Source organism: Carassius auratus, chromosome 5 (assembly GCF_003368295.1).
Source record: "Carassius auratus strain Wakin chromosome 5, ASM336829v1, whole genome shotgun sequence".
Taxonomy (NCBI): Eukaryota; Metazoa; Chordata; class Actinopteri; order Cypriniformes; family Cyprinidae; genus Carassius; species Carassius auratus.
The window spans coordinates 7,937,235-7,961,732 of record NC_039247.1 but is presented as its reverse complement, the minus strand read 5'-3'; the positions used below and the strand labels follow the sequence as shown (position 1 = coordinate 7,961,732).

The window sequence follows — 24,498 nt, the reverse complement described above, 5'->3', positions numbered from 1 at the left end:
TAAAGCAGTAAACAGATATGTCGAGCAAAGTATAACTGAGATTCAAGGAAAAAAACCTGCTTTGGATATGAAATAGGAACCAGTACATGACAAGATGTTACAGGTATTGGATCACTGATTCTTGAGTACTGGGACAAAACAGTTTACCAAATTGAAGAAGAAAACTACTGAAATTTTTAGTATCTTTTTTTTTTCACTGTAACAGTGTGTTTCTTCGTGTCAATACAGACAGATAAAAACATGTTCTGTTAGGTCAGATACTTAAGGATAACAAATCCAGCATTACACTTCAAGAACGAATTGATAATACAGGATGGTTTTAAACAGACTGTCAATGCATCTGTTGACATAAATCTGAGTTTGCACGTAGTAATACATTTTTCTGCTGCTGCTCGCTATTAACATACCTACTAATGGCAGGACAACTTTGTGCCGTAACTCAAGAATCAGTGCTGTGTTTTGCTACCACATGTTGCATTTGTATTGTAGCATGTCAAATTGTAAAAAAAATCTGAAATCTAACTGTGAAACAAGTGAAAACAAAACCAAAAAAACACACACCAATATTTTTTCAAGCTTAATAACCAATATAGCATACATCAACTCTGATTCCATTTTTCTAGAGACGAAACTACAGCTGCATCTGATATCATATCCCTCATAATCTTAACAGCTACTTAAATATTTCCAAGTCTAATAGGTGATCACAAGGAAACTCTATCAATGACAGGCATATAAGAGATATCTAGGTTCACAGTGTTTCTGATGGAACAGTACCGGCCAACACCTAATGTGCAGCACATCACTGATACCAATATTTTCCAAATTTTGTCTTCAAGTACATTATTGCTCAAGTAATTCTACTAAACATACATAAAAGCACCAAATACTTCATTAAACCGAAACCTAAATTACGTAAACCACTTGCAAAAATGAGTTTACCAGGTTGGAGCACAAAATTCTAGGTGTTGCTTAATTCTAAGCATCTCTCTTTTTAATTAAAGCTGTTCCTCAAAGTACATTTAATATCCACAACCTTTTGTATGTACTGTGTTTCTACTCTGCATTAAATTCTTCTTTCTTTAACTATATAATAATACAATATTATATAATATAACATAATGCCTGTATTTAATATATCAATAAAATACATATTATTTTGAGTGATAAAAAGAAAAACAGTTTTATATTTCTTTAGCCATAACATTTTCAACATGTTGGTAATGTTTTGTTGTTGTTTTTTGCATAGGAAAAAATATTCAGCTCTGATGTAAATAGGTACATAATTCTGTAGTTTTCAAAATAAATAAGGATTGTTTTTTCTCTCTATCTTCATGGACAATAAAATAATATAAAAAGAGAATTGCTACAAAGAAAATAATGGCGGTAATTGCCAGTGAAGCATAAATGAACAAATCCTGGGACTAGATATCAAATCGATGAATAAACAGCGTGAATTACTCATATTCAACACCTGATGGGCAATATTCCAACATTGTATAATACTGACCTTGCAGACATGAACACAGTTTTTTTTTCAGTACCAAAATACATATCTACAAACATTTATAACAAATAAGCTTGATGTATTTAGATATGTACTATAGTGAGATCTATGCTTTAATATATAAAAGGTGCACTTGTTTAAATAATGTCATCTAGGAGATGTGGGTTGGCTACCCAGTCCAAAGTTCGTGGCTCAGAGGCTGCCATTATCATGCACATGAACTGCTTGCCCGTCCTTTTATCAATAGGGTAAATAGTAGTTGGCGTGAACCTCCTGTTATTCTCAACAAACTCACAGAGCTTTTGGTAGACATTGGGATACTCATGGCGAAGAAACACCCCACGTATCCTCAACTCCCGCTGAATGTTGATGAAGCAGATTTCCCGGGCTTTCCTTCCCTCCTCACCTTCCTTGTCAATGTCTGCCATACCTGGCGGTGGGGTCAGGATCAACGTCTCCATGTCGCTTTCCTTCCGATGGACCTTTTTTTCTGGGCTGTAGGAGGCCAGAGCAACCTTGGCAAACTTCCTGACGGTTGGGGCTTGGACCCTTGGCGATGGTCCGTCAGGAACTTGTTCACCAACAGCGATGGATACATTCAAGAGAAAACATTCATTAGGGTCATATGCATTTCCTGCCTCTTGGAGCTCCTTGCAATATTCCCCAAGGTTATCCTTGAAGCTCTCCAGCTCACGGAGAGATAAGTATGTTGGCGACATGAGTAGACTTTCTAGTCCAAACTGAAGGAAATTTGTGGACGAACCTGGATTTGGGAATCCCAAAAACAAGACTCCTCTGCCTCGAGACAGGTATCCCACTTTGGCTATACGGGAGAAAGCTTTATGGACTTCTGTGGTTTCTCGACAGTGCTTAATAATGTGGCGACACACGCTACTGATTCGCCCATAGAGGCAGCTCTCCTTGTGGACATCCCAGTCTTCACGGCGACAGTTGCGAGAGCAGTAGTAGGTATAGCAGCTGTGACAGGACTTAAAGTAGAGGCAGGCGTTAAACAAGGTCTCAGTCCGACGGCATTTATTGTTTGAACACATCATTGTGTCGTCCTCATCGGGACTCTTGTCAGGGGAGCACTCTTCTGTACTTCTCAGGCCGTCACAACTCCCATCGGTGTCTCTTAGTGTGTCAGGATCTATTTTTATTGAAGTGGGTTGTTTGTCAAGTGGCATGCCACTTTCAGATCCTGCCATCGAATCCTTTCTCGCTGAAGATACTGCTTCTTCATCATCAATGAGCTTTTTGAGTTGATCAAGCATGTCTTCACTGGTCCTCCTACGTGGAGGTTTGTAATCGATGACAAGGTCAGCTAGAAGCTCATCAAGCTGCTCTAAACTTTGCTGTAGGGATGTGCTGCTGTGCGTTTTCTCTTTGGTAGATTCTCCAAAGCAGCATTTTGTTTCACGTTGAGGGGTTTCTTGATTTGGGGCACTTTTTGAATCCAACACATCCCAACTTGCAGAGCGTGCTTCTGGTTTACTAAGATTGCTTGATCTGATATCATTATCTGTGATGGTAATCTCAGGTGTGACAAACCACAGTTTACTCGAAGAGCTCCTGGCCTCAGTTGGACTTTTGTCAATCAAAGAGTTTTCAGATAAAGACAGTGCAGCATAACGCCTTGGTGAGCTGGAAAGGTTGACAACCACAGGTTTTGGTCTTTCACTTGAAGTTTGTGGTACCCCCTGACAAAGAAGATTCTCATCACTTTTCCCTCGGGGTACTGGCTGTTCTCGCTCTACATGGGTGTCAAGGATGTTATCCCATGATCTTGAGTACGGTCTTGGGTCTGTTACTGTTCTTGCAGGCTCCATGCATGGGTTGGCATACCAAGTTGTGAGCTTTGGCTCTTGTCTAACTCTTGTGGGAGTAACCTGTGATACATACGAGGAAGGGTAATGGCTTGAGTAGCTGGACACTTCTGAGCCGTACCAGTCCTCTGACTGAGGTTGCACCACACGGGCATGCCGTCTTCCCTCTGTGTAATATGCCCTTGTGGGAATATGATGCTCCATTGGTGGCGTGTAGGGGTTGGCCATGTAGAAGATCCGAGGGGGGGCCGTTTGAATTTGATATGTCCTTGGGTCATCACCATAGAAAGTCCTTGCTGGAGGTGTTTGTATTATATACGCCCCTGGCTCACTTGCTGCATAGGTTTTAGGGTACACAGGCTGTCCAGGGTAATGGTAGGTGTCGATTTCTGTGAAATATGGCCGGGAAGGTACAGTATGAACAATGTGAGTCCTTGGATCTTGTACATACGTTACTTTAGGTGAATAGGGTTGGCTAGGAATGCTGTATCGGTCATCTTGATAATAAGTCCTTGATGGAGCTGAAGATCCATACTTCCCCAAATCCTCCGCATAGAAGAATTTAGTTGGCACATTGGGGCTTGAATGAGCCCTTCGTTCCCGTCCATATTGTTCCCTTGGCTCCCGTGGTGAGACCACCTTTTGTAAAGGGATCTCCATAGGCTGTATGTAGCTATTTGGCATACTTTGCGAATACTGGTACGCCTGCCTGGACTCTCCAGTGAAGGAGTCAGTGGGAGTTGGTGTCCTCGAAGTGGAGAAATGGCGAGGCACTGTCAGACTCCGACTGCCACTGCTGGGATACTTCTGCCATGGTATGTCCACATGAGGTATAGCTGCCTTTCGGCCTCCTTGCTGCACAGCCGACTCATCTGGTTTGATGTCCACCCGGCACCGAACATGAGGACTAGTAGCAGGTTTCTCCGGTTTTCCTTCGTCAAAGCCTTCAGATACATATACAGGGGAATACCTGCTTGTATCACTCCTCTGCGGCTGTAGTTTGATGGGATGTACTTCATTCACGTGTGCCCGCGTGGCAGCATAGGAAGACTCTTTTCTTGGGGAAACATCCGGCCTTGGCTGAGTGTTTCGATGCGTCCTTTGAGCTTCCCGGCCCCTCCTTGCCACTGGAGGGGAAGCATCAAAAGATACAGGAGTTAGGCTGGTCTGAACCCGTGAGGCACTTCTAGATCTAGTCCTCCTCTTTTGTTCTGTCACAGCAATTTCAGCAGACATCTCAGCAGTCATTGGCTGGGAGGTGAGACGGTGGCTTAATATGTCTGGGGAAGAAAACCGGTGGAGTCCATGCCCTTGTTGGCGACCTAAGGCATTCCAGGCAACCTCTGGATTGGCCGCATACCTTTCAGCCCTTCGGTATGGGTACTCCATTGCTATGGTATGATATCTGAGTTTGTCCATAGACTCTGTGTCAAAGTTACGGCAGTGCCTCTTTTTGCTTTTGCTTTTTCGAGTGTTCTCCAGTTTGCTGATGGATGGGGAATCACATTGTTTTGAGGGATGAAAGGCTTTGGAGTGGTTCGAGAGGGAGTTCACTTTAACATCTTGATACACTGTTGATACTAGTATATCAGGTGGATCTGTGCGTGTCATCTTAATGAGGCTCTTCTAATTTTCCCCATTAAATTTGTTTAGGTTAAGGTTCCCTGCAAGAGAGGAAGAAAATAAAACAAGATTAGTACAAGTTGCATTCAAACCACCTTATGGATATGATCTGTAATACTAAGTGTGAATGCAAACAGTGTTTTTAGGAAGTGGCTGATAACCATTAAAAAAAAACATTACATTTAAATAGTCCGTATTTAATATTGTAAACAATAACCGCATAATATTCAGTATCCTATAGCCTCACACTGTTCATCATTATTTGATAAGCATTGCATGTGTAAGTTTACCCTGGGGAGCAACTCGTCAAGCCAAGATTAAGTGCAAATGTACACATCAAATAAACCTAATTCTGATTCTGTTATTGTTTAACTGCATTGTGTTTTTCAGCAAAATATGTTGGCAGGATGTATGCAAGTAATTTGGTTGGATGATATTTCCCCTGGTAACAACTTCATCTCATAATCATCATAGTACATACACATACACATACTCAACAGAATTGCACTGAATCCCTAGTACAAAATTTTTTCTTTTCACCCGTAAATCGCTTAAGAACGCTTATGTAATTCAAAACTTTTTTTTTTCTCTTATGCTTGGCTTCAAATTAAACTTACATCAGTTTAAATCTGCAGGTTTAAGGCAGTACAAAAATAGTGTCTTCAGTCTAAATTAGGCTCTTTGAAGGCTCTTCGACATCTTGTCATTCTCAAAAACCTTATGTAAAACAGGTGCAATCATTTGTCATGAAGATCCGTATTATACAAAGAGGACACACCTGGAATAATGCATGTTGTCATTAAAGATACAATCAAAGTAATGCTTGCAACGGAATACACTAGTCAACATTTAAAGTGGATCAAAGCTGTCCTAAAATTAAAAGCACTCTTGTCTTAGGAAAACTTTGATGTGCCTTTTTGATCCACTGTAAATGTTGACTACTGTATATACACTTCTAGATTTTTTTTCAATTCACATTTAGTTCCCACTATAGTCAATGTCCGTTTTTTTGCAAAAGGGAGATTAAATGGATTTCAAGACCTCCTCACATCTTTTTTCTACTATGGATATTATGTAAAGAAGGAACTGACACTTCTACAAACATGACTATGCCCAGACGCTGTTTACTCACCGAGTGTTAGTCTGGCAGCTTTTCACACTGCTGCACGCAATTGAGTAACGCATGTGCATATGGAACACCCACCGTCTACCAACATAAGCATTGTCACCAGACTTGTGCATGCAACATATTTTATTTCCCCAACTAATTTGGAAATGCATCATTAGTTAAAAAAAATATGTATAAATTTATTCTAGAAAAAAAGAGTCCAGGAAAACGGCAGGAACAATGACACAAGATTGTCTTAGATGATGACAAGGAAAGCGCTTTTAAAAATCCATTTTAATGTTAATAAATGCAATGTTTGTATTCATGTTGGTTTCATATGTCCATCACCGGCGGCGCCAGGGGGGGTCTTGGGGGGTCTCAAGACCCTGCCAAAAAATGCCTTGACCCCCCATTTGACCCCCCAGCCTCTTCCTGATTAAAAAATATATATATTCGGGATAAAGATACAAAAATGTTTCTCTTCAAACTACGCAGAACAATAATAAATAATAATTATTTCGACATTTATTCATACACTGAACCGAGAACCGTTTCTGTCGGACGCGTCCGATTCGAGAACCGATGAGCTGATGATAACTGCGCATGCGTGATTCAGCGTGAAGCAGACTGACACAGAGCGCATCTGAACCGAACTGATTCTTTTGGTGATTGATTCTGAACAGATTCTGTGCTAATGTTATAAGCGCGGGTAAACCAAAGGCTTGAATGAAGGGCAATCATCGCCAATGACGGCATTACATCGAGCGCAAAAGAACCGGTGAACCATTTTTTTTCAACTGGTTTATTTGATCGAATTGTCCGAAAGAACCGGTTCACTTGAGCACCTGCTCCTTTGCCCCTTAAGTGCCCTTTTGTCAAAGCAAAATTTCCTCAATTTTTTTTTGTAATAACATACACTTTTGTGAATGCCTGCCCACGCCCAATCATAATATTAGTACAATTTATTAATAATAATTTAGCCGTAAATAAAATGACCAACATGATGACCGTTCACCTGACTACGACCTCATCCAACCGTGAAGATTCCTCATGCTGCACGCGCATTTTTTAATTGCTAGAGGATATTTTCAACATCGTGGCAGCTGGTAAGTGGTGTTTCATTCTCAGAGAAGTGATTTTGGTGTTTATTTACTTATTATTATTTTACAAGAACGATGTGATGTGAGAACATGCAGATACGTTGTTTATATTGCTGTGTGTAGCCTGTAGTGTAGAAGTAACACTAGCGTGCTGTTAGAGGGAGAAAAGTTTCACAGGCATCGAGGGGTCTGTTCTTTTTTATGTTATTTGAATAAACTTTTATTATATTACAGTACTTATTTATTTTTAACACGTAAAAATAATTATCACAACACTGGTAAGGCTTATTCAGATTTTCTCATTCTCTGAATTATCATTATAAAAACAAAAACAATTCAGAAATGAATTAAAATATAATTATATTTTAAATGTGATGCAAATATTTTTTCTACAATAGCAACAGTGTTTACAACAGCAAGACCACTTTAGCCTGTAAACTCAATAATATCTATCTGGAAATAAATGTAAAAATATCAATGTCAATAAAAATGCATAATATACCTGACATGAAAGTGCAGTGTGAAGGATATGAATAACAAATGTAGCCTGTCATTTGTTTACATTGCGAAGGTGTTTTTGTTGTTTAGTAGCAGAAATATGCAGTTATTAGCCATGTCCACTGTATTTTTTGTTGGTTTTCATGAGACCCCCCTTGAAAAGACCAGGACCCCCCATTGCCCCCCCAATCAAAATTGTCTGGAGCCGCCACTGTGTCCAATGACAAAATAATACAATATTTTCCTTACACCACTTGTGTACACATAATTGTATAATAATTATAATAATAATAATAATAATAATAATAATTTTCATTTAAAATATCACGAAAATTTTTATGTTGTAATGATGTGCTCAACATTCCAGAGTTTTCCAGTCTCAGGGTAAATAAACCCCTTAAAAATTTTAATTGAAGCCCCAAAACAATATCAAAATCAAATGTAATTCTTAAAAAAATTAAATAAAAATAAAAATCATCATAGAAGAGGTATATGAATTATATTTAAATCTATTTTTGCATAATTCCATAAAATTTAAAAACAAGGTACGGACCCCAAAAATAATGAACAACAAAGACAAACTGTTTGCAGCACATAAAAGCTGTCATAATTATCAGTGATGACCTTGATCCCTTAACAGAACTGAGCACTAAGCTTCACACATTTCACATAATTGAACAAGAAAGCACCGCACAATTTCCTCACTAGCAAATGCTTTTTTTTTTTATTATATGATAAAGCTTATGTACATTATGTATTCTTTTTAGTTCTATATAAGGAAAGAAGCCACTAAATCATGACAGCAGGAAATGGGTAATGTCAAATTAAATCACACAACACATTAAATCATTTTCCATTATCATCATTATTGTTATTTGTTTTAATGAATTAATCAAGTAATTTATTATTCATGGATCTGGTTAATTTAAAATTGCATGCAGTTTTGTTTCAATTACTTATTCAGTATGTGAGAATATTAAATTGTTCTGGAAGGCAAAAGAGCCTTACAGTGACTTCATACTGGCATAATATGAAACACCTTTAACCAAGATTGATCTGGAAGAATACAATGCAAAAATTATTTTATTAGGATAATTGTCTTGTTTTCCAATACAAATATCTAAACATAAATCAAGATACATTTACTTGAGAAGCAAAACTACATGATATTAAAGGAACAGCTCACACAAAAATGAAAATTTGTAATGAAAACGATGTATTGCCTTGCATTTTATGAATCACCTAAATATCTTCTTTACTGTTCTACTGAAGAAAAAGTCACCTGTCCTAGATGGCCTGAGGGTGAGCAAATTAACAGTACATTTTCGTTTTTTGGGTAAACTATCCCTTTGAGTCTGAGTGATGCCACTGAGTGATGCATATAGTGCACTTTTAATTTGAAATAGATTTGCTATGAGGGTTAACAGGGACATTTGTTCAGCAGCTCACTGAAAAAAATAAAAAAATAAATAAAAATTGCCAACTCCAGCAATAAGGGCACTCAAAGGAGTCAAGACTTTGGCCTTTCCGTGGCCTTTGACCTTGTCATCTGTAAAGTGTGTGAACATGCCCGTATTGCACCGTCTCATTGCTGCTGATGCCAGCCGACCCTTTTAACCCAGCACAGAGCTACAGATGGATGTGAATTATTGAACATATGAGCCTCTTTACCGCCACACGTTTCCTCTGTGGTTGCTTTTCTCTTTACTGTAGACTAAATGTACTACGTTAGAAAGAACTGTACATTAAGTATCCATGAAATGCATGGAAATGTGAGGTTTATCCAGCTATAAATGGAGTGACAACCTGAACAAATATTTTGACAAAGCAAACGGCACTCCTTAAAATGCAACCTAAAATGTTCATGTATGAAGCGTATGCAATGCACTCACATACACAACAACAGTCTATATAAACCAGCCTATACACACTGTATATATACTAATGTAATCAGCATGATTTTTCCTTTTGTATGAAGCAGTTCACATGCAGTATAAGTATATATATATATATATATACAGTATTGTTCAAAATAATAGCAGTACAATGTGACTAACCAGAATAATCAAGGTTTTTCGTATATTTTTTTATTGCTACGTGGCAAACAAGTTACCAGTAGGTTCAGTAGATTGTCAGAAAACAAATGAGACCCAGCATTCATGATATACACGCTCTTAAGGCTGTGCAATTGGGCAATTAGTTGAATTAGTTGAAAGGGGTGTGTTCAAAAAAATAGCAGTGTGGCATTCAATCACTGAGGTCATCAATTTTGTGAAGAAACAGGTGTGAATCAGGTGGCCCCTATTTAAGGATGAAGCCAACACTTGTTGAACATGCATTTGAAAGCTGAGGAAAATGGGTCGTTCAAGACATTGTTCAGAAGAACAGCGTACTTTGATTAAAAAGTTGATTAGAGAGGGGAAAACCTATAAAGAGGTGCAAAAAATGATAGGCTGTTCAGCTAAAATGATCTCCAATGCCTTAAAATGGAGAGCAAAACCAGAGAGACGTGGAAGAAAACGGAAGACAACCATCAAAATGGATAGAAGAATAACCAGAATGGCAAAGGCTCAGCCAATGATCACCTCCAGGATGATCAAAGACAGTCTGGAGTTACCTGTAAGTACTGTGACAGTTAGAAGACGTCTGTGTGAAGCTAATCTATTTTCAAGAATCCCCCGCAAAGTCCCTCTGTTAAAAAAAAGGCATGTGCAGAAGAGGTTACAATTTGCCAAAGAACACATCAACTGGCCTAAAGAGAAATGGAGGAACATTTTGTGGACTGATGAGAGTAAAATTGTTCTTTTTGGGTCCAAGGGCCACAGGCAGTTTGTGAGACGACTCCCAAACTCTGAATTCAAGCCACAGTACACAGTGAAGACAGTGAAGCATGGAGGTGCAAGCATCATGATATGGGCATGTTTCTCCTACTATGGTGTTGGGCCTATTTATCGCATACCAGGGATCATGGATCAGTTTGCATATGTTAAAATACTTGAAGAGGTCATGTTGCCCTATGCTGAAGAGGACATGCCCTTGAAATGGTTGTTTCAACAAGACAATGACCCAAAACACACTAGTAAACGGGCAATGTCTTGGTTCCAAACCAACAAAATTAATGTTATGGAGTGGTCAGCCCAATCTCCAGACCTTAATCCAATTGAGAACTTGTGGGGTGATATCAAAAATGCTGTTTCTGAAGCAAAACCAAGAAATGTGAATGAATTGTGGAATGTTGTTAAAGAATCATGGAGTGGAATAACAGCTGAGAGGTGCCACAAGTTGGTTGACTCCATGCCACACAGATGTCAAGCAGTTTTAAAAAACTGTGGTCATACAACTAAATATTAGTTTAGTGATTCACAGGATTGCTAAATCCCAGAAAAAAAAAAATGTTTGTAAAAAATAGTTTTGAGTTTGTACAGTCAAAGGTAGACACTGCTATTTTTTTGAACACACCCCTTTAAACTAATTGCCCAATTGCACAGCCTTAAGAGCGTGCATATCATGAATGCTGGGTCTTGTTTGTTTTCTGACAATCTACTGAACCTACTGGTAACTTGTTTGCCACGTAGCAATAAAAAATATACTAAAAACCTTGATTATTCTGGTTAGTCACATTGTACTGCTATTATTTTGAACAAAACTGTATATATATATATATATATATATATACTTTAACAGTTAATAAATTATATGAAAATAATGCTGATAGACAAGCTAAAAACACAAAGCAGTCCAATGTAGGTTCAGTTTCAAGTTCTTTGAAATCACAAGTGGAATAATTTTGCTTGAGAAACAGATATTTCATGTGCACGCACAAACACACTTTCGCAAATGAAAGTCAAGGTTTCTTGCTCAGACTTTTCAAGCCTTTTAACACACTGATTATTTCTTGATGTGAATTCCTCAGACCCTTCCTATCAGACCCCATCAGTCTTATAAATGGCAGTCTAGTCTCATAATGCTACACATTACTGCAGACTTGAATAGATCCTTTCCATGACAATGCGGTCCATTCCTCGCTGAACGCCCGGTGCTAATTTTGCATAATGAGCCCATTCGATATGGGGGAAATTGGGAGTGTTGTGAAAGGCTTGGAAACAAAAAAACTCCCAATCCTGCAGCTTGAGCTTTTAAACGAACACTGCAAAAATGCAGATCTGTGACAGAAAAGCATCACTGCCGGTGTGGGAAATAAAGCAATCATGGGACGTACTGTAGCAAGGCTGGTCTGAGTCATGATCTGTGAAAAATCATTGATGACAGACTCCATCAAAACCTGCTCCCTCCCATACGACCATCTGTTCAGGTTTATCTGGCAACACCCAACGCCTCCACACACCCATTAAATACCTGATGAACTTATGTTCATCTAACATAGAAAATACCAGCGTTTTACCTGCAATAGAACATTATGCTGAATAGGTTTCTAAAGTATGAGGCAGCAATATTTTTTTATGTTTTTGAAAGAAGTCTTTTATGCTCACAGAGGTTGATTTGAATTGATCAAAAATACAGTAAAAATTTTACATATTATTAGAATTTAAAATAACTCTTTGCTATTTGAATATATTTGAAAATATAATTTATCATTGTGATTCAAATCTGATTTTTCAGCATCATTACGTGTCACACGATCCTTTAGAAATCATATTATGCTGATTTGCTGAACTTTTTCATTAGTAATTCTTTAGTAATTATATATTTGCAGCATGCAGTTTTGTAAAACATTTAAAGAATGGAACTGACACAGAGATAATTATAGTTATTTTAAATTCATGATCAACTACTAAAGATTTTACTCGTTTAATGTTAAAATGAAGGGCTAAATTAAACAGTATGGAACAATACGAGGGTGAATAAATGATGACAGAATATGCATTTTGGGGTGAACTATCCCTTAACTATTCACTAACATCCATGAAAAAGTGATATTCAGAAAGACACTGACATCAGCAGACAACATCATTTCCTCCTCCCCATTTCTCCCGGCTGCTCCCGACTATCCCATGATTCCCATCATATTCCCAGCCAAAGAGCTTCCCAGTATCTGACCCTGTCTTTGCGCAGCGTCTGTGCTGTCAGTCAATCTCTAATCTCTGTAATCCACTTTCACTCGTGAACATGACAGGAGTTTGTCTCATAAAATCAGAACCAGGCCAAGTCAAACACAGGCCACAAACCGTCCCTGGGGACACACTATAGGCGGGTCACGACTGCCCTAATCTACAAAAACGGTGCCACAGAATAATTCATGTGGAAAAACTGAACCTGATTTATGATCCACAAGAGGCTCTGCTTTAAAAGGTATACAGTATCTCAAGCATCTCATTAAAGTTGCGTGTTTTACCACAAAATCCAAAATGTAAAAAATAGCCAAGCTAACGATTAAAAAATTCACCTCTATTGGGTTTTTATTTTGTTGCCCCACAATAATTCATGTAAAAATATCCAGTTTTGCAAGCCTAAACCTTCTGTTCTGCACTCATGCATCTCACAAAGAATGGCACATTTTTACCCCCAAAATAAAAAAAAAAAAGCAAGAAATTGTCACAATAATCATTAAAAAATGCAACTTTGTAATATTTTTTGTTGCCACAAAAATTTGTGAAAATATCAAGCTAGTTAGGTCTGATCCGAAATAGGTTTTGCTTTTGTGCATCTCACAAAATATTGCATAATTTGTCCAAATATAAAAAAAGAAATGGTTTTAAAATGCACCTTTGTTGTTTTTATCGTGCTGCCACATGATGATTCACATCAAAAGCAGTTTACAAGCCTGAGTCTAATTTCTGATGCACAAGACATTCTGCTTTTAAATGCTGTCAAATCAAATGGATATTTTGCCACAAAATCAAAAGAAACTGTCGTGACAATGGTTTAGAATGCACTTTTTGGGGTGAAATATGACCCAGACATTCATCCAGATTATAACCAGGCAATGTTATCTATTTGTAGAACAATATAAAACACATGTAGAAGCTAAATCATTCTATGCACTAAAAGCAAACTTTATCTGCATCATCTAACTCTTAACCTCAGCGAAGAGAGAGTATGAGAAAGACCCCTTCAGTTAAACTCTTTTGAGTGAATCATGCTTTGTAGAAGCTCCTTGACCCATATGAGCAAACAGAAAGATGCAATCGCCAGAGCGGAGATAGCAAAGCTTTTCACATCGGAGTATGCCAGGGCATTTATAAAACAAGCTAAAAATAACATAACGTCAGGATTCGGTCAAAGATAAGTTCTGATCATGCACTAATTAATCGGTCACATCATACACTTTTTATCGCTTAAAATTATTTTTCACCGAGGTCCACTCAAAGTTTAGATTTTACTTGCCAAGATATAACTATACAGACCTTTGCTTGACTGAACATCAAGCAAACCAAACAACACAATGATTTATTGACAAATGAAGTAACACACTAAAATGAAACGTCTAAGACACTTTGACTGAAAATTATGATTATGTTACTAGTACTGCTTTTTATGGAAGCTTGTTTCTGCCATATGGCAAAAAATAATAAAATAAAGATATAATCTAACTATTCTGAGTTAAATTTTACAATTTACACTTTTTCTCATAATTGTGAGGTAAAAGAAGCAGAATCGCAAGATTTACAGGTGCATCTCAATAAATTAGAATGTCGTGAAAGAGTTAATTTCAGTAATTCAACTCAAATTGTGAAACTTGTGAATTAAATTCAATGCACACAGACTGAAGTAGTTTAAGTCTTTGGTTCTTTTAATTGTGATGATTTTGGCTCACATTTAACAAAAACCCACCAATTCAATCTCAAAAAATCTGAATATGGTGACATGCCAATCAACTCAAAACACCTGCAGAGGTTTCCAGAGCCTTTAAAATAGTCTCTCAGTTTGGTTCACTAGACTACACAATCATGGGGAAGACTGATCTGACAGATGTCCAGAAGACAATCACTGACACCCTTCACAAGGAGGGTAAGCAACAAACATTCATTGCCAAATTTTTCATTGCCAGCTTTTTAAAGATGCTCATTTTAAAAATTTCATTTTCCAGCAGGATTTGGCACCTGTACAGTAAATTAAGATACTTCCCAGAAGGACAACAATTCACTAAAAAATATTTTTTATTGGTCTAATATGAAGTATTCTAATTTGTTGAGATTTTTTGTAGGTTTTTGTTAAATGTAAGCCAAAATCATCACAATTAAAAGAACCAAAGACTCAAACTACTTCAGTCTGTGTGCATTGAATTTATTTTGAATAACATTGAATTTGAATAACTGAAATAAACTTTTCCACGAAATTCCAATTTATTGAGATGCACCTGTAAACACAGTTTTAGGAAAAAAAATAATAGTGATATAAAAAAAAATATATATATTTTTTGTTATTTAAAAAATTGTTATTCTATATATCTACACACACACACACACAAACTAATCAAAATGACAAAAGATTAATATTAATTGAATATTAACATTAAAATATAAAAATAAAAGCTCATTGAAATTTATTAAAGAGCCAGTAAGATGAAAATTCTAAGCATCCTATCACTGTTTATAAGTCCTGTACATTAGGTTTAAATCCATCAAAAGTTAAAAAACATTGTCATTTTGTTAAAATATCATTTTAAAATTACCTAAATTCTCAGAGATCCCCAAACGGTTCACACGAAGCTGTTCAAAAGATTCAGTTTCCTTAAACCCCACCTTTCGGTAGCATACTGTGTTCTGATTGGTCAACTAACATAGTCAGATTTGATTGGCTGTTCCGCACACACCTCCACGGTAAACTATGCGTTAGCATCTGTTTGGGGTGAATTATGTCTTATTCCTCTCATCGCGAAGCAAACAGTAAAATAAAAAACTTGAACAGTCTCGCTGCTTTTTCTTCTGTGTGGGTGTATTCAAGCCGCGCGCTTCAGTTTGAATCTGAATAGCACGTTCAGCACAGGGGCGTGGTCACATTAGATATAACGAAGGGAGACGTGAAAAACAGACATCGCGTTGTTTTCATATGGATTACTTTATCACAGAATATCTGTTCGGCAGCACTTGTTTGTTTTAAAGTAGACATGTCAAGCTTTCTATAGATATCTCTCTCATGTCTCTTCGTTGAGTATTAACGGTTACACTTCATTTTAATGACGTGTTTGTACATGACGATCAGCGCAGACAGCACACATACTGATAAGACGCTCGGGAGAAAACAGACACATAACTTCATAATCATACTTTGCGTTGTGATTCGGAGATGCTCGTTGTTCTAAATAAAGTTGGTAATGAACCCTCTTTTATGGCCAAACGCTTTGAAAATCCCGCCTTGTACTCACCAAGATTAGAAAAGCAGTCATCAGTGAAATGTTGTGAACACAACAAAAGGGATTTGTTATACTGCTCTGGTATTGTGGTAAAAAATAATTTTAGCCATTGGTTCTTCTGATCTTCATTCTTTGGCAGTAAAAACAAAGCAAACTTGCCTTTACAATTAAAAACACACTGTCTCCTCGACATGATGCTCTCACACCAACCAGAGCGTCTGTGTGTAGGGGGGGTGGGGCAGGTCAGAGTTCGGTTTCTCCCAAGACGGTAGGCGGAGATTATTATGCAAAGTGTTCCTAGTGACGTACATAGAGATGGGCAAAAGATTTGAAATCTATAACGACTCGTTTCAGCGATTCAGAGTCGACTCCTTATTTTAGAAGCCAATAACTTTATAAATCGTGTACTTTTTGGTTTAATTACTTTGCACATTGTTTACACTGATGGACAGCTACATCATACACTGTAATACAGGTCATTTTTGATTTCCCATCTGTGTGGCTCTTTAAAAAATACTATAATAGAATTTAAATAATACTTAAATAAAACTGCAGCAGATAAATAATAGTATTATTAGTTTTTTTGCTGGATAGAAAGTGTTTTATTCAGCTGGTTTTCATAATTACACTGAGCTCTTCAAAGCTGCACAGAACGTGATTTCTAAAGAGAAACACTGTCCTCTCTCTTTTTCTTAGAAGCTGCTCAAATAATGCAGTGGATGCTTTTAATACAGAGTATAAATAGAAACATATGAGTCAGTTAAGCGTGCATGTAATGTACAAGAGACGACCCGTACACATGCATGAGAGAGTGAGGGAGGGATATATGTAATGCAATTCTGATTGAGCTTAATGAGGTTCCAGTGCGAGTGAAGGCAACAGTGTTTCCTGTGAACAGTTTCTATTAACAATACATCACTGTAAGGTACCACAGGATACATCATTCAGATTAATATTTTGTAAAATTCTGCATGATGCATTTTTTTTTTTTTTTTTTTTTGGCCAGACAAAAGTAGAATTTAGCTCTCTTCCATATTTAAATTTATGCATTTTTGCAAATATATTATAATAACAGTTCATAGTGACCACGTCTGTCAAGCAAAACAAAAAAGCAAAATAATCATACAACTTGTGCAATACATTCAAAGTTTTCTGAAGCATGAGAGCTTTTAAAAGTGCACTTTGTAATAATGTCAAAAAACTGTTTTAAAGCACAAGCACTTGTGTGTTATTTAGTATTACATTTAAAGTATGTCTTTTAAACGTAAATTTCATATTTGAAATTACAATTTCAGTATATCTGGCAGTACACCATGTTTCAAAGACAAAATAAATAATTAAATTACACATAAATATGTATGTAAGACCTACTTAATGTGTCAAAAACATTTTGCATTTAATATTAATTTATTATTATTAATTTAATTGCAAATAATATGCAATTAAGTGTCTGAAAACATTATATTCAGTATTCACTGAAGTATGTCTGTAATAGTCTACTATTGATGAAAAAGTGCACTTCTATTTTCACAAGGGTGGGATGAATAAAAAGATAAGCATTTAAGAGATGGACAAACATCACTTGCACTTTGAAAGCCATCGTCACTAAATGAACTGTCCTTTTGTGGACAAGAAATGTGTGTGTTCTTAAAAAAAATCAATCATCTTTTTGTTTTTCCATTTAAAACACTAATAACATCATTTTTAAAATGAGTCCATAATGAAACAATTTTCATTGCACGCCAAATGATCCCTTTAAATGCTATAAAAAGGGATTGTGTCATGCAAACCTCTGGTGCACACTGCAGCTCCAGCAAGCAGAATGATGCACATTACAGTCTCTAGTCACCATCGCGCGATGACGTATAGCCCCAGAACATCCCACATCACGTGACACAAGTACACCATTTCATCGGGCAACATGAGAGGTTAGTTCACTTTAACTAGTAGGATTCCCAGCCCTGGCCATGCATCTCCTGACGTCGAAAAATCCACGACTGCATTACATAACCTTAATAATAATGAAGACATCGGCACACATTATGACAAATGAACACTAGGGAAACACCTCTGTTGCACGCAATAAGTTGCATGCACAAGATAATAGCAATGTAATAATGTAATTAAGCTGCTGTTAGAACTCACGTCGCAGACTGTCGGTAAATGAGCATTGAAAAGCAATGCATAAAGCTGAAGGGAGGTTTCATAGGTAATTCCTCACGTATATGAGTAATGCATTCATTATATAGCATCATGCGCAACTCTGATTCCCTACAACATCAAATTATTTCCACAGCGACAGATTAGTTCATGCAACCGCACTGATCGTTTTCAAATCGATCGTGTCATCTGTCAAATATCGATGCGCGTGTTTTCAATGTCAATGTCAGAAAAGCTGCGTTCATCTGTCACGCGCGATGCTCCTTACCGTTTTAATCCATCCACCAGTAGCATAAATATCCATCATGCAAAGCGCTTATGCTTTATAATGTGCTGAGTCGCATTTTAGCGTGAAGGCGGCTGTAGTATCGGCGAATCGTGTAGTCCTCACGCCTCAGCTGATGAGCGCATCTGTGGCGTTACTATCCGCGCGCGTCTCCTCAGCACCGGCGTCCAATATGCGTTCAAAAGGGGCGGGGCCGACGCCTCTGGCTATGATGTAAAATGTATGTTAAACCTCTGAAAGCCTGTATCTTCCTTGTCTGCCCTTACAAAGAGACAGAGAGGGGGTGCCATGTTACAGTGATGACATCAAAGATTATACATGCAAACACATTTATATATATATGTGCAGTATTCAGTATTACCATGTTTTTCTTTAAAATAACTTTGTTCACCGTCTAAATAGCGCGAGATAGATCAAAGTACCGCCATATATTTTTTCAGTGTGTACCTTACGGATAAGAATGAATGAATAAAGAATTCCTATTATTATTATTATTATTATAAATAATAAAGTATTATTATTGTTATTACAATTATGAAAAACTATATTCTTATAATTCTAATTTTATTATTAATATAATATTGTTATATTATGTTATGTTAACAACAAATAATAATAATCATTATTGTTATTGCAGGCACTTTCATGCTAAAATGCGACCATGCTATCATTGTTGTTATTTCCAGAAATAAATGCATACAACTATAGCAACAACAACACAAACAACAACAATTCTTCTTCTTCTTCTTCTTCTTATTAAATTATGCTTTGTGGCTTATATAAATTGTAACAATAACAAGTAAGAACCTGCCAGTAAACAACCTATTAAAGGGATTCCAGACAAATATAAGCAGGTAAACACAACATGCCAATGTTAATGTCAGAAAAGATGTGCTCATCTGTCAGTAAGTCTTCAAAAAAATTGCATTTAATTTTTATTTTTTTTGCACTGTCTTTTTTTTTTTTAAACATACATAAACAATGATGAAAGAATGACAACTTCAACTTATCCTCTAATGTAATTCAGAAATACATTCAAATGTTTGCTTTGAAAGCTGCTTCAATCCATTACAATTAAAGGGATTTGGGCTTCGTCTCAGCAGGCAGTTAAGGTGTTTGAGGGGAAGCAGATCAATACTCACAAATTCTACTAAAAGACCTCCATGGGGACTATCAGTCTGTCGAATGCTGACCGATGAGGGTTAATAAGATCACCAAAGAACCTGAAGAACACATGTAATCAAACACACAGCTGTGAAAGCAGCTTATAAACATGACATCCTCCTCGTCCTACAGTGATTATTCAAGACCGCTTGTCATTTCACTACAAACGACCTTACACTGGTGTGAAAAGTAAAAGAATGCAAACGAGGCAGCACTGTGTGGCAATAACACGCCGTATGCCGTAAAAAAATAAATAAATAAAAAGGATTAAAATCACAACAACTTGCATGCATTAGAGGATAACGCTGTAATTATGATGTATTCATTCAGGCCTGTATGACTGATGGCTTCAAGACGAATCAGCGCTTTCATTTTATTCATCATAAATCCTCTTTATGGCTCGTTTCCAAACCTTGTGAGCAGCGCTGTATACTGAGATGATGTGAGCGATTTGGAACAACCTACCGTGCATGGGAGCAACTCCTTGAGTCTCACAAACTGAGCTCCTCGCATGATGTGCTTCTACAGAAATATTTGGCACTGTAATTTTGTCACTGAATTATCAATCATATTTCTTTGGCAGCTTTTATAATTAAATATTACTATATATATAACACACATGGGATGGATAGAATGACGGATATATGGATAGCATGATGAATGGATGGATAGAACAACAAATAGATGAAGAGATGGATAGATAGAACAATGGATGGATGGATGTACAGAATTACAGAACGAAAAGAACAATAGATTACAGAATAGATAGAGGGAATAGAAGAATGATAGATTTCTAGACAGATCGACAGAGATAGATGGATAGAATGATAGAAAGACAAAACAACAGATCAATGATGGATGGATGCATGGAACAAAAGAATGATAGGACAATAGATTAAAAGAGATCCACAGACGTTAGATAGATGGAGGTATAGAGTGATAGAACAAAAAATGACAGATCAGAACGATAGATGGATGGATAGATGGGCAGAATGATAGAATGAAGGAACAATAGAAAAAAAAAGAACCATGGATGGATGGCAGGAACGAAAGCATGATAGAACAATAGATGGATAGACAGATTGATAAATGATAGATGGATGAATAGAATGATAGAAAAAAACAAATGATAACAATGGATTGATTGACAGTTGATAGATGGATGGACAGAATGATAGAAAGATACATAGAACAAAAAGAACCATAGATGGATGGATGGATGGGCAGAATGATAGAATGAAAGAACGATAGAACAAAAAGAACCATAGATGGATGGATGGATGGACAGAATGATAGAATGAAAGAACGATAGAACAAAAAGAACCATAGATGGATGGATGGAATGAAAGCATGATAGAACAATAGATGGATAGACTGAGCGATAGATGATAGATGGATGAATAGAACGATAGAAAATAAACAACTGATAGTACAATGGATAGCTAGCTAGATTGATAGACAGTTGATGGATGGATGGAAAGAATGATACAATGACTGAAATAACAATAAAACAAAAAACATGGATGGAAGGAACAAAAGCATGATAAAACAATAGATGGATCGATAGACGATAGATGATGAATAGAATGATAGACAGTAAAACAACAGATAACAATGGCTAGATAGATTGATAGACAGCTCATAGATGAATGAACAGAATGATAGAACGACTGAAATAACGATAGAACAAAAAACATGGATGATGGAAGGAACAAAAGCATGACAGAACAATATGGATCGATAGACGATAGATGGTTGAATAGAACAATAAAAAGAAAAAACAGCAGATGGATTGATTGGCAGTTGATCGATGGACAGACAGAACGATGGATGGATGGATGGATGGACGGATGGATGGGTTTGACTCTTGACCTTGCTGCTGAAGCCTCTCTAGCATCACTAGCTCACACGAGGAGGACATTCAATCTTTCAGCTTCCAGCTCTCTGTATTGATTTGACTCAGAGAAGGGAAGAGAAGTGCTGAACAGCACACAGACAAACACCTGCTGGCTGAACACAGGACACTGACAGAGGAGACTGATCAAGAGACTGATCTCTCCACACGTGAAGCCCAGCCCCATTCAGCACGCACACACACACACACACACACACACACACACACACACACACACACACACACACACACACACACACACACACACACACGTTTGTTTTTGTGAAAAGTGGGTTCATCTCACAGTTGTAATGGTTTTTATACTGTACAAACTGTATATTCTATGGCCCTACCCCTTCACCTAACCCTAACAGGAAACTTTGTGCATTTTTACTTTCTCAAAAAAAGCTCATCCTGTATGATTTATAAGCGTTTTGAAAAATGGGGACATGGGTTATGTCCTCATAAGCCACCCTTTCCTTGTAATACCTGTGTCATACCCATGTCATTATACAGAGTTGTGTCCTGATATGTCACAAAAGCATGCACGCACGCACACACACACACACACACACACACACACACACACACACACAGACACGTCCTGAGCAACTTCAGCATAGCGCTTCTCAACTGCCCAGATGTCAAACAAAACTGTGCATCATACATGCTTAAGTATACAAACAGACCAGAAAATACTGCAGATAGAACACAAAATGATCTCCTGAGTGAATGACCCCTTAAACCTCTGAAGAACTGTCGACTGTGAAACAAATAACGTGGAACTTATAATCAATTATATGCATATTATATTTAATATAATAACAGTATATTAAATAATCATTAATATTATTTTATTTATTTTATTACAAGAGCTGCAAAATGAAGATCATTCAGTGGCATTACAATATTGGGTCAATAGCATAAATTACTGTATAAATCAATATACATGTTATTTTATATACGTATACTGTAATATTTTCTGATAAAAGCAGTAAAATAAATATTATTCAATGATATTATTGTGTCAAATGTGAAAGCTATACTAAGGAACAAACTAAATAAATATTTTATGTTTTATTTAAATATACAATATTTGCTGAAAGAATCTTCAAAATGAATATTATTCGATGACATTCAGTTTTGTCAAATGTGTAAATTATACTAATGAACGAACTAAAGAAATATATTTATTTTTATTCACTGTACAGTTTAATATTTGCTGAAGAAACCTGCAAAATAAATGTCAATGAAATGAAATTCCTGTATCAAATGCGTACATTACACTAACTATGCTACAAAACTATTTATTTTATATACACTAACATTCGCTAAGGAAAGATGCAAAATGGATATTAATGGCATTAAATAATTTGATCAAATGCACGAATGAAATACTAATGATTAACATACTGTCAAAATATACTGGACTGGATGCACAGCGTTTGGAGTTATAAACAGAAGATATGGATAGTGTTTTCACTTTCCGTTTAAAATACTTATATTGCTATCCTAACTACATACATTAATACAGACAGTTGCATTAAACATTTTTCCCTTCTTGCCAGTGACATTTTTGGTCACGAGCAACCAGGTTAGAACGACTTATTACAAATCTTCAAAATTCCCCAACGCTAACCGTGAACGTCCACTTGTAGTTCTCCACATTGCACTCTGTTTAAAGTGTCTCCTCTCTTATTACCTGACAAGCTTCACTGACGCCAGGCACACGTGCTATTCATGCATTATTTAAAGCTCCTGTTCTTTAGATCGGCTGTCCTGGGAATGTCTGCCTATTAAAGCTGCAGTCGGTAACTTTTGACGCTCTAGCGGTTAATAAACAGAACTGCTTGCGTCTTGCGGAAGAACATCGTAGCCGGAACTACTTCTCTCTGTTTATGTCTATGAAGAATCACAAAGGTACTGGGTTACTCCGCCGCGGTACCCCCGAAGCAATCTAAAATAGTCCGAATATAAACACTTATTATAGGTGCACCCTAGTGATTCAGGACAAGCTAAAAACACGGTTTGGAAAATGGATTCATGGTGTACTCACTTATTATATACATTTTTCTACATTTTGGACTCAAACAAAGTTACGGACCGCAGCGATGTATTTTCTTCAAATGGCAATAGGACACTGGGAGGAGCCACAGGAGCTTGATTTTTTTCACAGATTATCTGTCTCATATTCTACTGTCAGGACATAATGACAGGTTTAACAAATATGTAAAAAATATTTTTTTTTACAAAAGTTACCTACTGCAGCTTTAATGAAGTGCTCTCTCAGCACATGATCCTGTGAATGATTCTGATGCCCATAAGTAACAGATTCATGAACTCATACAACAAACCTCGTGATACTGATGCAGGATCAGTCTCAAGCTGTCACTGATGCTGGTTTTACTATAGTTCTGCTTTTATTCTAACTAACTGGACTGTTGTTTTATTTCCCCATAAAAGCACATCAAATTCATGAATAACTTTGCTTTAAATGTGCTTTGTAAGCATATTCATATTGCCGAGATGATGCTGAGAAACAGATTCAGTTAACAGAAGATTCACACACACCACCATCACATCTTATCTGGACTTGAATTAACCCCATCAAATCTACCGTATCATATTTGATATGCAAATTTCCAATACAGCAATAAACAAATAAATAAACAGACAAAAATACATTTCAAAATGTATTTCAAGGGCAAGAAATAAAATTTCAAATCTTACAGTAGTCTACATTTAGGCTAAATGCAAATGTAGATAGTCAACTTTACATCAAAACTAGATTTAAAATAATAATAATTATAATAACAATTTGTTTTAAATATTGTTAAGTTTGTTATAGACAATTAATTTTTTTTTTCAAGTGACTGAATATTTTTCTTGCATTGAAATATATAGGGCAAAAAAGATAAAAAAAAAAAAATATATATATATATATATATATATATATATATATATATATATATATATATATATATATATATATATATATATATATATATATATATATTT

General features: G+C 36.5%; 1 protein-coding gene across 1 annotated transcript; it reads right to left on the bottom strand.

The window, feature by feature from the left end:
• Window positions 1-1,074: 1,074 nt before the first annotated feature.
• LOC113073284 (apical junction component 1 homolog) lies at window positions 1,075-18,562 on the bottom strand. Its single transcript, XM_026246177.1, has 2 exons — window positions 18,405-18,562; window positions 1,075-4,997 (listed from the first exon to the last, which is right to left on the bottom strand). The coding sequence occupies exon 2, from the start codon at window positions 4,942-4,944 to the stop codon at window positions 1,645-1,647; it is 3,300 nt and encodes a 1,099-aa protein (XP_026101962.1). The 5' UTR covers window positions 4,945-4,997; window positions 18,405-18,562; the 3' UTR covers window positions 1,075-1,644.
• Window positions 18,563-24,498: the final 5,936 nt, after the last annotated feature.

Excerpts from the sequence above, each read along its gene's own strand:
- LOC113073284 (XM_026246177.1), bottom strand. The coding sequence starts at position 4,944 with ATGACACGCACAGATCCACCTGATATACTAGTATCAACAGTGTATCAA.